General features: G+C 42.1%; 1 protein-coding gene across 1 annotated transcript in view; it reads right to left on the bottom strand.

Moving 5' to 3' along the window:
- The window catches only part of Rrp5 (Ribosomal RNA Processing 5), a 151611-nt gene extending 133305 nt beyond the window's left edge, over window positions 1–18306 (bottom strand). Inside the window, exons 1-2 of the mRNA XM_071668104.1 lie at window positions 18199–18306; window positions 14755–14801 (exon numbers count right to left, since the gene is read on the bottom strand). Of these exons, the coding sequence (XP_071524205.1) occupies window positions 14755–14801; window positions 18199–18205 (54 nt within the window). The 5' untranslated portion in view covers window positions 18206–18306. The remainder of the gene's footprint in view (window positions 1–14754; window positions 14802–18198) is intronic.
- Window positions 18307–18741: the final 435 nt, after the last annotated feature.

Below are 18741 nucleotides of genomic sequence, written 5' to 3'. Positions count from 1 at the left end.
GCAATGAAAAGTTTTTATCAAGGATGTAAGGCATGTGTACGTGTAGGAAGAGAGGAAAGTGATTGGTTCTCAGTGAATATTGGTTTGCGGCAGGGGTGCATGATGTCTCCATGGTTGTTTAATTTGTTTATGGATGGGGTTTTTAGGGAGGTGAATGCAAGAGTTTTGGAAAGAGGGACAAGTATGAAGTCTGTTGTGGATGAGAGAGCTTGAGAAGTGAGTCAGTTGTTGTTTGCTGATGATACAGCACTGGTGAGAAACTGCAGAAGCTGGTGACTGAGTTTGGTAAAGTGTGTGAAAGAAGGAAGTTAAGAGTAAATGTGAATAAGAGCAAGAATATTAGGTACAGTAGGGTTGAGGGTCAAGTCAACTGGGAGGTAAGTTTGAATGGAGAAAAGCTGGAGGAAGTGAAGCATTTTAGCTATCTGGGAGTGGATTTGGCAGCGCATGGAACCATGGAGGCGGAAGTGAATCATAATGTGAGGGAGGGGGCAAAAATTCTGGGAGCCTTGAAGAATGTATGGAAGTCAAGAACATTATCTCGGAAAGCAAAAATGGGTATCTTTGAAGGAATAGTGGTTCCAACAATGTTGTATGGTTGCGAGGTGTGGGCTATGGGTAGAGTTGTGCGCAGGAGGGTGGATGTGCTGGAAATGAGATGTTTGAGGACAATATGTTGTGTGAGGTGGTTTGATCGAGTAAGTAATAATAGGGTAAGAGAGATGTGTGGTAATAAAAAGAGTGTGGTTGAGAGAGTAGAAGAGGGCGTTTTGAAATGGTTTCGTCACATGGTGAGAATGAGTGAAGAAAGATTGACCAAGAGGATATATGTGTCAGAGGTGGAGGGAAGGAGGAGAAGTGGGAGACCAAATTGGAGGTGGAAAGATGGAGTGAAAGAGATTTTGAGTGATCGGGGCCTGAACATGCAGGAGGGTCAAAGGCGTGCAGGGAATAGAGTGAATTGGAACAATGTGGTATACCGAGGTCGACGTGCTCTCAATGGATTGAACCAGGGCATGTGAAGTGTCTGGGGTAAACCATGGAAAGTTGTGTGGGGCCTGCATGTCGAAAGGGAGCTGAGGTTTCGGTGCACAATTACATGACAGCTAGAGACTGAGTGTGAACGAATGGGGCCTTTGTTGTCTTCCTAGCACTACCTCCCGCACATGAGGGGGGAGGGGGTTGTTAATTCACTTGTGACAGGGTGGCGATGGGAATGAATAAAGGCAGACAGTATGAATTATGTACATGTGTATATATGTATAAGTCTGTGTGTATATATATGTATACATTGAGAAGTATAGGTATGTATATTTGTGTGTGATGGGTAATTTGAATGCAAAGGTGAGTAATGTGACAATTGAGGGAATAATTGGTATACATGGAGTGTTCAGTGTTATAAATGGAAATGGTGAAGAGCTTGTAGATTTATGTGCTGAAAAAGGACTGGTGGTTGGGAATACCTGGTTTAAAAAGCGAGATATACATAAGTATACGTATGTAAGTAGGAGAGATGGCCAGAGAGCGTTATTGGATTACGTGTTAATTGACAGACGCACGAAAGAGAGACTTTTGGATGTTAATGTGCTGAGAGGTGCAACTGGAGAGATGTCTGATCATTATCTTGTGGAGGCGAAGGTGAAGATTTGTATGGGTTTTCAGAAAAGAAGAGAGAAAGTTGGGGTGAAGAGAGTAGTGAGAGTAAGTGAGCTTGGGAAGGAGACTTGTGTGAGGAAGTACCAGGAGAGACTGAGTACAGAATTGAAAAAGGTGAGAACAAAGGAGGTAAGGGGAGTGGGGGAGGAATGGGATGTATTTAGGGAAGCAGTGATGGCTTGTGCAAAAGATGCTTGTGGCATGAGAAGCATGGAAGGTGGGTTGATTAGAAAAGGTAGTGAGTGGTGGGATGAAGAAGTAAGATTATTAGTGAAAGAGAAGAGAGAGTCAATTTGGATGATTTTTGCAGGGAAAAAATGCAAATGAGTGGGAGAGGTATAAAAGAAAGAGACAGGGGGTCAAGAGAAAGGTGCAAGAGGTGAAAAAGAGGGCAAATCAGAGTTGGGGTGAGAGAGTATCATTAAATTTCAGGGAGAATAACAAGATGTTTTGGAAGGAGGTAAATAAAGTGCATAAGACAAGGGAGCAAATGGAAACTTCAGTGAAGGGGGCTAATGGGGAGGTGATAACAAGTAGTGGTGACGTGAGAAGGAGATGGAGTGAGTATTTTGAAGGTTTGTTGAATGTGTTTGATGATAGAGTGGCAGATATAGGGTGTTTTGGTCGAGGTGGCGTGCAAAGTGAGAGGGTTAGGGAAAATGATTTGGTAAATAGAGAAGAGGTAGTAAAAGCTTTATGGAAGATGAAAGCCGGCAAGGCAGCAGGTTTGAATGGTATTGCAGTGGAATTTATTAAAAAAGGGGGTGACTGTATTGTTGACTGGTTGGTAAGGTTATTTAATGTATGTATGATTCATGGTGAGGTGCCTGAGGATTGGCTGAATGCTTGCATAGTGCCATTGTACAAAGGCAAACATAAGAGTGAGTGCTCAAATTACAGAGGCATAAGTGTGTTGAGTATTCCTGGTAAATTATATGGGAGGGTATTGATTGAGAGGGTGAAGGCATGTACAGAGCATCAGATTGGGGAAGAGCAGTGTGGTTTCAGAAGTGGTAGAGGATGTGTGGATCAGGTGTTTGCGTTGAAGAATGTATGTGAGAAATACTTAGAAAAACAAATGGATTTGTATGTAGCATTTATGGATCTGGAGAAGGCATATGATAGAGTTGATAGAGATGCTCTGTGGAAGGTTTTAAGAATATATGGTGTGGGAGGAAAGTTGTCAGAAGCAGTGAGAAGTTTTTATCGAGGATGTAAGGCATGTGTACGTGTAGGAAGAGAGGAAAGTGATTGGTTCTCAGTGAATGTAGGTTTGCGGCAGGGGTGTGTGATGTCTCCATGGTTGTTTAATTTGTTTATGGATGGGGTTGTTAGGGAGGTGAATGCAAGAGTTTTGGAAAGAGGGGCAAGTATGCACTGTTGTGGATGAGAGAGCTTGGGAAGTGAGTCAGTTGTTGTTCACTGATGATACAGCGCTAGTGGCTGATTCATGTAAGAAACTGCAGAAGCTGGTGACTGAGTTTGGTAAAGTGTGTGAAAGAAGAAAGTTAAGAGTAAATGTGAATAAAGCAAGGTTATTAGGTACAGTAGGTGAGGGTCAAGTCAATTGGGAGGTAAGTTTGAATGGAGAAAAACTGGAGGATGTGAAGTGTTTTAGATATCTGGGAGTGGATCTGGCAGCGGATGGAACCATGGAAGCGGAAGTGAATCATAGGGTGGGGGAGGGGTCGAAAATTCTGTGAGCATTGAAGAATGTATGGAAGTCAAGAACATTATCTCGGAAAGCAAAAATGGGTATGTTTGAAGGAATAGTGGTTCCAACAGGAATAGTGTTCCAACAATGTTGTATGGTTGCGAGGCGTGGGCTATGGACAGAGTTGTGCGCAGGAGGGTGGATGTGCTGGAAATGAGAGGTTTGAGGACAATATGTGGTGTGAGGTGGTTTGATCGAGTAAGTAATAATAGGGTAAGAGAGATGTGTGGAAATAAAAAGAGTGTGGTTGAGAGAGCAGAAGAGGGTGTTTTGAAATGGTTTGGTCACATGGAGAGAATGAGTGAGGAAAGATTGACAAAGAGGATATATGTGTCAGAGGTGGAGGGAAGGAGGAGAAGTGGGAAACCAAATTTTAGGTGGAAGGATGGAGTGAAAAAGATTTTGAGTGATCGGGGCCTGAACACGCAGGAGGGTCAAAGGCGTGCAAGGAATAGAGTGAATTGGAACGATGTGGTATACCGGGGTCAACGTGCTGTCAATGGATTGAACCAGGGCATGTGAAGCGTCTGGGGTAAACCATGGAAAGTTGTGTGGGGCCTGGATGTGGAAAGAGAGCTGTGGTTTCGGTGCATTATTACATGACAGCTAGAGACTGAGTGTGAACGAATGGGGCCTTTGTTGTCTTTTCCTAGCGCTACCTCGCACACATGAGGGGGGAGGGGGTTATTCCATGTGTGGCAGGGTGGCGATGGGAACAAAGAAAGGCAGACAGTATGAATTATGTACATGTGTATATGTGTATATGTCTGTTGTGTGTGTATATATATATATATATATATATATATATATATATATATATATATATATATATATATATATATGTACATTGAGATGTATAGGTATGTATATTTGCGTGTGTGGATGTGTATGTATATGCATGTGTATGTTGGCGGGTTGGGCCATTCTTTCGTCTGTTTCCTTGTGCTACCTTGCTAACGTGGGAGACAGCGAAAAAGCAAAATAAATAAATATAAATATAAAAACGAAGCTCAAGGGTAAAGGGGAAGAGTGGTTTGGAAATGTCTGGGGAGTAAAGTCAGGGGTTAGTGAGAGGACAAGAGCAAGGGAAGGAGTAGCAATACTCCTGAAACAGGAGTTGTGGGAGTATGTGATAGAGTGTAAGAAAGTAAATTCTTGATTAATATGGGTAAAACTGAAAGTTGATGGAGAGAGGTGGGTGATTATTGGTGCATATGCACCTGGGCATGAGAAGAAAGATCATGAGAGGCAAGTGTTTTGGGAGCAGCTGAATGAGTGTGTTAGTGGTTTTGATGCACGAGACCGGGTTATAGTGATGGGTGATTTGAATGCAAAGGTGAGTAATGTGGCAGTTGAGGGAATAATTGGTATACATGGGGTGTTCAGTGTTGTAAATGGAAATGGTGAAGAGCTTGTAGATTTATGTGCTGAAAAAGGACTGATGATTGGGAATACCTGGTTTAAAAAGCGAGATATACATAAGTATACTTATGTAAGTAGGAGAGATGGCCAGAGAGCGTTATTGGATTACGTGTTAATTGACAGGCGTGCGAAAGAGAGACTTTTGGATGTTAATGTGCTGAGAGGTGCAACTGGAGGGATGTCTGATCATTATCTTTTGGAGGCTAAGGTGAAGATTTGTATGGGTTTTCAGAAAAGAAGAGTGAATGTTGGGGTGAAGAGGGTGGTGAGAGCAAGTGAGCTTGGGAAGGAGACCTGTGTGAGGAAGTACCAGGAGAGACTGAGTACAGAATGGAAAAAGGTGAGAACAATGGAAGTAAGGGGAGTGGGGGAGGAATGGGATGTATTTAGGGAATCAGTGATGGATTGCGCAAAAGATGCTTGTGGCATGAGAAGAGTGGGAGGTGGGTTGATTAGAAAGGGTAGTGAGTGGTGGGATGAAGAAGTAAGAGTACTAGTGAAAGAGAAGAGAGAGGCATTTGGACGATTTTTGCGGGGAAAAAATGCAATTGAGTGGGAGATGTATAAAAGAAAGAGGCAGGAGGCCAAGAGAAAGGTGCAAGAGGTGAAAAAAAGGGCAAATGAGAGTTGGGGTGAGAGAGTATCATTAAATTTTAGGGAGAATAAAAAGATGTTCTGGAAGGAGGTAAATAAAGTGCGTAAGACAAGGGAGCAAATGGGAACTTCAGTGAAGGGCGCAAATGGGGAGGTGATAACAGGTAGTGGTGATGTGAGAAGGAGATGGAGTGAGTATTTTGAAGGTTTGTTGAATGTGTTTGATGATAGAGTGGCAGATATAGGGTGTTTTGGTCGAGGTGGTGTGCAGAGTGAGAGGGTTAGGGAAAATGATTTGGTAAACAGAGAAGAGGTAGTGAAAGCTTTGCGGAAGATGAAAGCCGGCAAGGCAGCAGGTTTGGATGGTATTGCAGTGGAATTTATTAAAAAAGGGGGTGACTGTATTGTTGACTGGTTGGTAAGGTTATTTAATGTATGTATGACTCATGGTGAGGTGCCTGAGGATTGGCGGAATGCGTGCATAGTGCCATTGTACAAAGGCAAAGGGGATAAGAGTGAGTGCTCAAATTACAGAGGTATAAGTTTGTTGAGTATTCCTGGTAAATCATATGGGAGGGTATTGATTGAGAGGGTGAAGGCATGTACAGAGCATCAGATTGGGGAAGAGCAGTGTGGTTTCAGAAGTGGTAGAGGATGTGTGGATCAGGTGTTTGCTTTGAAGAATGTATGTGAGAAATACTTTGAAAAGCAAATGGATTTGTATGTAGCATTTATGGATCTGAAGAAGGCATATGATAGAGTTGATAGAGATGCTCTGTGGAAGGTATTAAGAATATATGGTGTGGGAGGAAAGTTGTTAGAAGCAGTGAAAAGTTTTTATCGAGGATGTAAGGCATGTGTACGTGTAGGAAGAGAGGAAAGTGATTCGTTCTCAGTGAATGTAGGTTTGCGGCAGGGGTGTGTGATGTCTCCATGGTTGTTTAATTTGTTTATGGATGGGGTTGTTAGGGAGGTGAATGCAAGAGTTTTGGAAAGAGGGGCAAGTATGAAGTCTGTTGGGGATGAGAGAGCTTGGGAAGTGAGTCAGTTGTTGTTCGCTGATGATACAGCGCTGGTGGCTGATTCATGTGAGAAACTGCAGAAGCTGGTGACTGAGTTTGGTAAAGTGTGTGGAAGAAGAAAGTTAAGAGTAAATGTGAATAAGAGCAAGGTTATTAGGTACAGTAGGGTTGAGGGTCAAGTCAATTGGGAGGTGAGTTTGAATGGAGAAAAACTGGAGGAAGTGAAGTGTTTTAGATATCTGGGAGTGGATCTGGCAGCGGATGGAACCATGGAAGCGGAAGTGGATCATAGGGTGGGGGAGGGGGCGAAAATTCTGGGGGCCTTGAAGAATGTGTGGAAGTCGAGAACATTATCTCAGAAAGCAAAAATGGGTATGTTTGAAGGAATAGTGGTTCCAACAATGTTGTATGGTTGCGAGGCGTGGGCTATGGATAGAGTTGTGCGCAGGAGGATGGATGTGCTGGAAATGAGATGTTTGAGGACAATGTGTGGTGTGAGGTGGTTTGATCGAGTGAGTAACGTAAGGGTAAGAGAGATGTGTGGAAATAAAAAGAGCGTGGTTGAGAGAGCAGAAGAGGGTGTTTTGAAGTGGTTTGGGCACATGGAGAGAATGAGTGAGGAAAGATTGACCAAGAGGATATATGTGTCGGAGGTGGAGGGAACGAGGAGAAGAGGGAGACCAAATTGGAGGTGGAAAGATGGAGTGAAAAAGATTTTGTGTGATCGGGGCCTGAACATGCAGGAGGGTGAAAGGAGGGCAAGGAATAGAGTGAATTGGAGCGATGTGGTATACCGGGGTTGACGTGCTTTCAGTGGATTGAATCAAGGCATGTGAAGCGTCTGGGGTAAACCATGGAAAGCTGTGTGGGGCCTGGATGTGGAAAGAGAGCTGTGGTTTCGGTGCATTATTACATGACAGCTAGAGACTGAGTGTGAACGAATGGGGCCTTTGTTGTCTTTTCCTAGCGCTACCCTCGCACACATGAGGGGGGAGGGGGTTATTCCATGTGTGGCAGGGTGGCGATGGGAACAAAGAAAGGCAGACAGTATGAATTATGTACATGTGTATATGTGTATATGTCTGTTGTGTGTGTATATATATATATATATATATATATATATATATATATATATATATATATATATATATATATATGTACATTGAGATGTATAGGTATGTATATTTGCGTGTGTGGATGTGTATGTATATGCATGTGTATGTTGGCGGGTTGGGCCATTCTTTCGTCTGTTTCCTTGTGCTACCTTGCTAACGTGGGAGACAGCGAAAAAGCAAAATAAATAAATATAAATATAAAAACGAAGCTCAAGGGTAAAGGGGAAGAGTGGTTTGGAAATGTCTGGGGAGTAAAGTCAGGGGTTAGTGAGAGGACAAGAGCAAGGGAAGGAGTAGCAATACTCCTGAAACAGGAGTTGTGGGAGTATGTGATAGAGTGTAAGAAAGTAAATTCTTGATTAATATGGGTAAAACTGAAAGTTGATGGAGAGAGGTGGGTGATTATTGGTGCATATGCACCTGGGCATGAGAAGAAAGATCATGAGAGGCAAGTGTTTTGGGAGCAGCTGAATGAGTGTGTTAGTGGTTTTGATGCACGAGACCGGGTTATAGTGATGGGTGATTTGAATGCAAAGGTGAGTAATGTGGCAGTTGAGGGAATAATTGGTATACATGGGGTGTTCAGTGTTGTAAATGGAAATGGTGAAGAGCTTGTAGATTTATGTGCTGAAAAAGGACTGATGATTGGGAATACCTGGTTTAAAAAGCGAGATATACATAAGTATACTTATGTAAGTAGGAGAGATGGCCAGAGAGCGTTATTGGATTACGTGTTAATTGACAGGCGTGCGAAAGAGAGACTTTTGGATGTTAATGTGCTGAGAGGTGCAACTGGAGGGATGTCTGATCATTATCTTTTGGAGGCTAAGGTGAAGATTTGTATGGGTTTTCAGAAAAGAAGAGTGAATGTTGGGGTGAAGAGGGTGGTGAGAGCAAGTGAGCTTGGGAAGGAGACCTGTGTGAGGAAGTACCAGGAGAGACTGAGTACAGAATGGAAAAAGGTGAGAACAATGGAAGTAAGGGGAGTGGGGGAGGAATGGGATGTATTTAGGGAATCAGTGATGGATTGCGCAAAAGATGCTTGTGGCATGAGAAGAGTGGGAGGTGGGTTGATTAGAAAGGGTAGTGAGTGGTGGGATGAAGAAGTAAGAGTACTAGTGAAAGAGAAGAGAGAGGCATTTGGACGATTTTTGCGGGGAAAAAATGCAATTGAGTGGGAGATGTATAAAAGAAAGAGGCAGGAGGCCAAGAGAAAGGTGCAAGAGGTGAAAAAAAGGGCAAATGAGAGTTGGGGTGAGAGAGTATCATTAAATTTTAGGGAGAATAAAAAGATGTTCTGGAAGGAGGTAAATAAAGTGCGTAAGACAAGGGAGCAAATGGGAACTTCAGTGAAGGGCGCAAATGGGGAGGTGATAACAGGTAGTGGTGATGTGAGAAGGAGATGGAGTGAGTATTTTGAAGGTTTGTTGAATGTGTTTGATGATAGAGTGGCAGATATAGGGTGTTTTGGTCGAGGTGGTGTGCAGAGTGAGAGGGTTAGGGAAAATGATTTGGTAAACAGAGAAGAGGTAGTGAAAGCTTTGCGGAAGATGAAAGCCGGCAAGGCAGCAGGTTTGGATGGTATTGCAGTGGAATTTATTAAAAAAGGGGGTGACTGTATTGTTGACTGGTTGGTAAGGTTATTTAATGTATGTATGACTCATGGTGAGGTGCCTGAGGATTGGCGGAATGCGTGCATAGTGCCATTGTACAAAGGCAAAGGGGATAAGAGTGAGTGCTCAAATTACAGAGGTATAAGTTTGTTGAGTATTCCTGGTAAATCATATGGGAGGGTATTGATTGAGAGGGTGAAGGCATGTACAGAGCATCAGATTGGGGAAGAGCAGTGTGGTTTCAGAAGTGGTAGAGGATGTGTGGATCAGGTGTTTGCTTTGAAGAATGTATGTGAGAAATACTTTGAAAAGCAAATGGATTTGTATGTAGCATTTATGGATCTGAAGAAGGCATATGATAGAGTTGATAGAGATGCTCTGTGGAAGGTATTAAGAATATATGGTGTGGGAGGAAAGTTGTTAGAAGCAGTGAAAAGTTTTTATCGAGGATGTAAGGCATGTGTACGTGTAGGAAGAGAGGAAAGTGATTCGTTCTCAGTGAATGTAGGTTTGCGGCAGGGGTGTGTGATGTCTCCATGGTTGTTTAATTTGTTTATGGATGGGGTTGTTAGGGAGGTGAATGCAAGAGTTTTGGAAAGAGGGGCAAGTATGAAGTCTGTTGGGGATGAGAGAGCTTGGGAAGTGAGTCAGTTGTTGTTCGCTGATGATACAGCGCTGGTGGCTGATTCATGTGAGAAACTGCAGAAGCTGGTGACTGAGTTTGGTAAAGTGTGTGGAAGAAGAAAGTTAAGAGTAAATGTGAATAAGAGCAAGGTTATTAGGTACAGTAGGGTTGAGGGTCAAGTCAATTGGGAGGTGAGTTTGAATGGAGAAAAACTGGAGGAAGTGAAGTGTTTTAGATATCTGGGAGTGGATCTGGCAGCGGATGGAACCATGGAAGCGGAAGTGGATCATAGGGTGGGGGAGGGGGCGAAAATTCTGGGGGCCTTGAAGAATGTGTGGAAGTCGAGAACATTATCTCAGAAAGCAAAAATGGGTATGTTTGAAGGAATAGTGGTTCCAACAATGTTGTATGGTTGCGAGGCGTGGGCTATGGATAGAGTTGTGCGCAGGAGGATGGATGTGCTGGAAATGAGATGTTTGAGGACAATGTGTGGTGTGAGGTGGTTTGATCGAGTGAGTAACGTAAGGGTAAGAGAGATGTGTGGAAATAAAAAGAGCGTGGTTGAGAGAGCAGAAGAGGGTGTTTTGAAGTGGTTTGGGCACATGGAGAGAATGAGTGAGGAAAGATTGACCAAGAGGATATATGTGTCGGAGGTGGAGGGAACGAGGAGAAGAGGGAGACCAAATTGGAGGTGGAAAGATGGAGTGAAAAAGATTTTGTGTGATCGGGGCCTGAACATGCAGGAGGGTGAAAGGAGGGCAAGGAATAGAGTGAATTGGAGCGATGTGGTATACCGGGGTTGACGTGCTTTCAGTGGATTGAATCAAGGCATGTGAAGCGTCTGGGGTAAACCATGGAAAGCTGTGTAGGTATGTATATTTGCGTGTGTGGACGTATGTATATACATGTGTATGGGGGGGGTTGGGCCATTTCTTTCGTTTGTTTCCTTGCGCTACCTCGGAGATGCGGGAGACAGCGACAGAGTATAAAAAAAAAAAATATATACACATAAATATGTTCATTTTATCATACTCTGTCGCTGTCTCCTGCATTAGCACATTTGTTCACACTCAGTCTCTAGCTGTCATGCAATAATGCCCGAAACCACAGCTCCCTTTCCACATCCAGGCCCCACACAACTTTCCATGGTTTACCCCAGACGCTTCATGTGCCCTGGTTCAATCCATTGACAGCACGTCGACCCCAGTACATCACATCGTTTGAATTCACTCTACTCCTTGCATGCCTTTAACCCTCCTGTATGTTCAGGGCCCGATCGCTCAAAATATTCACTCCACCCTTCCACCTCCAATTTGGTCTCACACTTATTCCCTCCACCTCTGACACGCATATTCCCTTTGTCAATCTTTCCTCACTCATTCTCTTCAATTGACCAAACCATTTCAATACACCCTCCCCTCCTCTCTCAACACACTCTTTATTACCACACATCTCTCTTACCCTTTCATTACTTAATCAAACCACCTCACACCACGTATTGTCCTCAAACATCTCATTTCCAACACATCCACCCTCCTATGCACAACCCTATCTATAGCCCATGCCTCGCAACCATATAACATTGTTGGAACCACTATTCCTTCAAACATACCCATTTTTGCTCTCCGAGATAACGTTCTCACCTTAAACACATTCTTCAACACTCCCAGAACCTTCGCCCCCTCCCCCACCCTGTGACTCATTTCCACTTCCACAGTTCCATCCGCTGCCAAATCCACTCCCAGAAATCTAAATCACTCACTTCCTCCAGTTTTTCTCCATTCAACCTTACCTCCCAATTGACTTGTCCCTTAACCCTACTGAACCTAATAACCTTGCACTTATTCACATTTACTCTCAGCTTTCTTCTTTCACACACTTTACCAAACTCAGTCACCAGCTTCTGTAGTTTCTCACCAGAATCAGCCACCAGTGCTGTATCATCAGCAAACAATGACTGGCTCACTTCTCAAGCCCTCTCATACACTACAGACTGCATACTTGCCCACTCTCCAAAACTCTTGCATTTAAGTCCATAACAACCTCATCCATAAACAAATTAAACAACCATGGAGACATCAAGCGCCCCTGCCACAAACCAATATTCACTGGGAACCAATCACTTTCCTCTCTTCTTACTCATACACATGCCTTACATCCTCAATAAAACTTTTCACTGCTTCTAGCAACTTACCTCCCACATCATATACTCTTAATACCTTCCACAAAGCATCCCTATCAACTACATCATATGCCTTCTTCAGATCTATAAATGCTACATAAAAATCCATCGGTTTTTCAAAGTATTTCTCACATACATTCTTCAAAGCAAACACCTGATCCACACATCTTCTACCACTTCTGAAACCATACTGCTCTTCCCCAATCTGATGCTCTGTACATGCATTCACCCTCAATCAATACCCTCCCATATAATTTCCCAGGAATACTCAACAAACTTATACCTCTGTAATTTGAACACTCACCTTTATCCCCTTTGCCTTTGTACAATGGCACTATGCATGCATTCCACCAATCCTCAGGCACTTCACCATGAACCATGCATACATTGAATATCCTCACCAACCAGTCAACAACACAGTCACCTCCTTTTTTATTAAATTCCTTGCTGGCTTTCATCTTCCACAAAGCTTTCACTACCTCTTCTCTGTTTACCAAATCATTCTCCCTGACCCTCTCACTTCGCACACCACCTCGACCAAAACACCTTATACCTGCCACTCTATCATCAAAACATTCAACAAACCTTCAAAATACTCACTCCATCTCCCTCTCACTTCACCATTACTTGTTATTACCTCCCCATTTGCCCCTTCACCGATGCTCCCATATTTCTATTTATCATACTTAGTCCCTGTCTCCCGCACCGCATTAGCGAAGAAGCACAAGGAAACAGACAAAAAAATGGCCCAACCCACCCACATACACATGTATCCACGTAAATGCCCACACACACACACATACATACCTATACATTTCAACGTATACATACATATACATACACACATATATACATATATACACATGTACATATTCATACACGCTGCCTTCATCCATTCCTGTCGCCATCCCGCCACACATGAAATTACACACCCCTTCCCCCGCGCAAGGTAGAGCTAGGAAAAGACAACAAAGGCCACATTCGTTCACACTCAGTCTAGCTGTCGTGTGTAATGCTCCCTTTCCACATCCAGGCCCCTCAAAACTTTCCATGGTTTACCCCAGATGCTTCACATACCCTGGTTCAATCCATTGACAGCACGTCAACCCCAGTATACCATATCATTCCAATTCCCTCCATTTCTTGCATGCCTTTCACCCTCCTGTATGTTCATGCCCCAATCACTTAAAATCTTTTTCATTCCATCCTTCCACCTCCAATTTGGTCTCCCACTTATTGTTCCCTCTACCTCTGACATATATATCCTCTTTGTCAATCTTTCCTCACTCATTCTCTCCATGTGACCAAATCATTTCAATACACCCTCTTCTCCTCTCTCAACCATACTCTTTTTATTACCACACATCTCTCTTACCCTTTCATCACTTACTCGATGAAACCACCTCACACCACATATTGTCCTCAAACATTTCATTTCCAACTCGTCCACTCTCCTCCACACACCCCTATCTATAGCCCATGCTTCGCAACCATATAACATTGTTGGAACCACTATTCCTTCAAACATACCCATTTTTGCTCTCTGAGATAACATTCGTGCTTTCTACACATTCTTCAATGCTCCTTGAACCTTCACTCCATCCCCCACCCTGTGACTCACTTCTGCTTCCATAGTTCCATCCACTGCTAAGTCCACTCCCAGATATCTAAAACACTTCACTTCCTCCAGTTTTCTCCACTCAAACTTACCTCCCCAATAACTTGCCTCTCAACCCTACTAAACCTAATAACCTTGCTCTTATTCACATTTACTCTCAGCTTTCTTCTTTGACACACTTTACTGTATCATTTTTTTCATACATATTCGCCATTTCCCACGTTAGCAAGGTAGCATTAAGAACAGAGGACTGAACCTTAGAGGGAATATTCTCACTTGGCCCCCTTCTCTGTTTCTTCTTTTGGAACTGAGCGGCAGGAAAACCTCCCCTCCCGATTTTGTTTTTCCAAGGGAAACAAGAGGGGGCCAAGTGAGGATATTCCCTCTAAAGCTCAGTCCCATGTGTCTTAACGCTACTTCACTAATGTGGGAAATGACAAATATGTATGAAATATATTAGTTTTCATATATTCTTATTATACTTGATCGTTGTTTTTCCATATGTCCAAACCATTTCAACACACCATGTTCTGCTCTCTCAACCACACTCGTTCTATTTCCACACCTCTCTCTTACTCTTTCATTACTTATTCGATCAAACCATCTCACACCCCATATTGCCCTCAAACATTTCATTTTCAACACATCCACCCTCCGTACAACCCCATCTATAACCCATGCCTCGCATCCAGACAATATTGTTGGAACTACTATTCCTTCAAACATACCCATTTTTGCTCTCCGAGATAATGTTCCCTCCTTCCACATATTCTTCATCACTTCCAGAACCTGTGCCCCCTCCCCAACCCTGTGACTCACTTCCACTTCCATGGTTCCACCCGCTGCTAAGTCCAGTCCCAGATATCTAAAACACTTCACTTCCTCCAATTTCTCTCAATTCAAACTTACATCCCAATTACCTTGTTCCTCAACCCTACTGAACCTAATAATGTTGCTCTCATTCACATTTACTCTCAACTTTCTCCTTTCACATGGTTTTCCAAACTCATTGCCAACTTCTGCAGTTTCTCACTCAAATCAGCCATTAGAGCTGTATCATTGGCGAACAACTGACTCACTTCCCAGGACCTCTCCTCCCCAACAGACTGCATACTCACCCCTCTCTCTAAAACTCTTGCGTTTACTTCCCTAATCACCCCATCTATAAACAAAATATAAGATTCTCTACTCACCGAGAAAAGGTCCCGTTCCTTGCGCTTCCCAACAGCCATAACGTTACCTTAAAGACAAAGTGGTACCTATGAACAACAACAAAATACATCAAAGAAACGTAAAAGTCCACCAAAGTACAACTGTTGCTGTAGGGTTGATTCTATACACCTTTAATACTGAATAACAATGTCGAGAAAAGACATCTATATTCATAGCAGTGGTTTACTTCTTTCCTAAATGCATTTTTAGGATTTTACTTCACAATGTTGCCAAGTACAAAATGTCAACACTAGCTGGGTGCCTATCGCTCTCTCAGCAATGTGTTCCCACAGAAAGTTTATTTCTCCCTGGTTAAGTTGAGGTCCATAAATATCACCAACTTTTGGATGTTTCATTATTCTTATATATTCTTCCATTTCATGTAAGACACTGTTTTTCACTTTACTTAAAAAACACTAATTTTTTTGGAAAGACTGGAAAGTATGCCACTGCATTATTAGGATGATTATGAAACAAAATCAAAGAAATACATACAGTAAATATTATATATATATATATAGATAATGCTGCAAGAGTAAATATTATCATTACTGACTGGGTCTTCTAAATATATAACACAGGTTTCTTATAGACCATACTGTAATCCTCTTGAATTTTGTGGATTTCAGCTAATTTTGTTGTTTAGGAAGATCCTTTATATAGTTCGAGTACTGTTCACTAAAAAGGAAAAGAAAGATTTTTAAATTATGCTTTTTATTGTCTACTTTCAGAATAAATCAAGACAGTAACAAAATCTCTATATTTCAGTGTTAAAAACAACAACTACACCAAATATCTATAATTAGTATTCAAACACAATAAATGTATTATATCAGAAAGTCCTCCATTCTAACAACAGTAAAAAAAAACAAGCAAACAGTACTTCAGTCTGGAACTTAAACAATGTATTTGAGTTTGAATGAATAAAAGAAGAATCCCAATAACTTAAAAAAATTCACTAATGTATACAAAAAGTATAATTCAGGATTACTGATACATCTCTGATCAATCATATAAGCAGTAAAGGAAGAAAGTTATATATTCAAGGCACCCCATCTCTTACAATGTCTGTATTAGTATATGCAGAGGTAGTACAGTATGTAATTACATTTTCATATATTAAGCTAACAATCACATCGCAGAAAAACAACTAAAACAACATACAGGCAGAATTATTTATATATTTATTTATTATACTTTGTCGCTGTCTCCCGCGTTTGCGAGGTAGCGCAAGGAAACAGACGAAAGAAATGGCCCAACCCCCCCCCCATACACATGTATATACATACGTCCACACACGCAAATATACATACCTACACAGCTTTCCATGGTTTACCCCAGCCGCTTCACATGCCTTGATTCAATCCACTGACAGCACGTCAACCCCGGTATACCACATCGCTCCAATTCACTCTATTCCTTGCCCTCCTTTAGCCCTCCTGCATGTTCAGGCCCCGATCACACAGAATCTTTTTCACTCCATCTTTCCACCTCCAATTTGGTCTCCCTCTTCTCCTCGTTCCCTCCACCTCCGACACATATATCCTCTTGGTCAATCTTTCCTCACTCATTCTCTCCATGTGCCCAAACCACTTCAAAACACCCTCTTCTGCTCTCTCAACCACGCTCTTTTTATTTCCACACATCTCTCTTACCCTTACGTTACTCACTCGATCAAACCACCTCACACCACACATTGTCCTCAAACATCTCATTTTCAGCACATCCATCCTCCTGCGCACAACTCTATCCATAGCCCACGCCTCGCAACCATACAACATTGTTGGAACCACTATTCCTTCAAACATACCCATTTTTGCTTTCCGAGATAATGTTCTTGACTTCCACACATTCTTCAAGGCCCCCAGAATTTTCGCCCCCTCCCCCACCCTATGATCCACTTCCACTTCCATGGTTCCATCCTCTGCCAGATCCACTCCCAGATATCTAAAACACTTCACTTCCTCCAGTTTTTCTCCATTCAAACTCACCTCCCAATTGACTTGACCCTCAACCCTACTGTACCTAATAACCTTGCTCTTATTCACATTTACTCTTAACTTTCTTCTTCCACGCACTTTACCAAACTCAGTCACCAGCTTCTGCAGTTTCTCACATGAATCAGCCACCAGCGCTGTATCATCAGCGAACAACAACTGACTCACTTCCCAAGCTCTCTCATCCCCAACAGACTTCATACTTGCCCCTCTTTCCAAAACTCTTGCATTTACCTCCCTAACAACCCCATCCATAAACAAATTAAACAACCATGGAGACATCACACACCCCTGCCGCAAACCTACATTCACTGAGAACCAATCACTTTCCTCTCTTCCTACACGTACACATGCCTTACATCCTCGATAAAAACTTTTCACTGCTTCTAACAACTTTCCTCCCACATCATATATTCTTAATACCTTCCACAGAGCATCTCTATCAACTCTATCATATGCCTTCTCCAGATCCATAAATGCTACATACAAATCCATTTGCTTTTCTAAGTATTTCTCACATACATTCTTCAAAGCAAACACCTGATCCACACATCCTCTACCACTTCTGAAACCACACTGCTCTTCCCCAATCTGATGCAGAATTACGTTAACAAAATCTTTATGTAAATCCACTATGCTCTTTTACGCAAAAAGAATTGACGGAAGACTCATATTCACAGTTTAATCCTATCCTAACACAACATGTTTGCAAAGACATAGGCAAGCTACAGTGCTATAGGATATATGATAATTTGTTGTAAGTTTCTCAACAAGTGGTTGCCTGAAACACTTGTGTTGACATTTTTCTGAAGGAGGATGTATTGCCATGGGAGTGGAAATGAGCATATGATATCCCATTCTTTAAAAACAAAATCATGAAACTGCATTAAACTACTTGCCATATCCTCTGATGGGTGTTGTCTATGAGAAACTGACATTAATAAATAGCAATAACCCACAATTTCTGAATATGCTAAACATGACGGTTCTTGGCAGTTTAAGGAATTAAAGTTTTCTTTGATATTGTTAATTTTTGCCTTTTTTATAATACAAACTCCATACTCTCCCTGATTTCCATAACCCTCATCATTATCGACAAGTATTCAGGGGATAAGAGAGATGAGAGAAAAAAGGATGAAACAAGTATTTATTAAAATGTATAGGTCATACTTTATCTTCTTTCCAATCAGTACTTTCCCAATTCAAAACAAAATATATTCCAAAGTTAGGCTAGTGGCGTTGCAATGGAAATATAGTAACACCCGTGTTCTTATTAATCAACCACTAAGCATTAGTATTGATAGCCTCACATTTCCAAAGCAAGGTTAGTCCACAGTAAAGCTGTTATGGAATCATGAGCGAAATTCCTACCAGAATATTCTCATAAGAAAGTGACAGTCCAAAGGCTAACGTTAAAGAAGAACTTACCTTTCATGGAAAGAATAAATCAGTATCAATAACATCTGTAACTTTGGAACGCGTGGTACAACAACATGCGAGAACTTTTATCATTCAGCGAAAGAACGTATGCAGCGTATAACATCGCTAGCGAACAAACGTATGCAGCGTATAACATCGCTAGCGAACAAACGTATGCAGCGTATAACATCGCTAGCGAACACAATAACGAGGTACACAATGTGTCAAGCTTCAAGCACTATGGACCAACTCCCTTGAATAATACTTCTAACAAGAAACCTTTTAAGCATTTGTACACCAACGGCATTCAGCTTCACTGCTTAATTCCATTCTAACTATCCATCACCCTCACACTAATAGTGCTACTTCACGTTCTTCAAAGCTTCATCTCATTGCTTTAGATGACTTTGGAGCAGTGAATCTCACGAAGAACTGTTCACTGTCGACATCCTCCATCCGAAGTAAAATCTTAATGCCTGTAATCAGATCACTTCTCGGTCTTCTCCATGGTCAGTGGCATCGGCATAGGGGATACTGACCTCCCCCCTTCAA

The sequence above is a fragment of the Panulirus ornatus genome, chromosome 12 (genome assembly GCF_036320965.1).
Source record: "Panulirus ornatus isolate Po-2019 chromosome 12, ASM3632096v1, whole genome shotgun sequence".
Classification (NCBI taxonomy): Eukaryota; Metazoa; Arthropoda; class Malacostraca; order Decapoda; family Palinuridae; genus Panulirus; species Panulirus ornatus.
The sequence above is the reverse complement of the archived record's forward strand: the minus strand, read 5'-3'. Positions and strand labels throughout refer to the sequence as shown.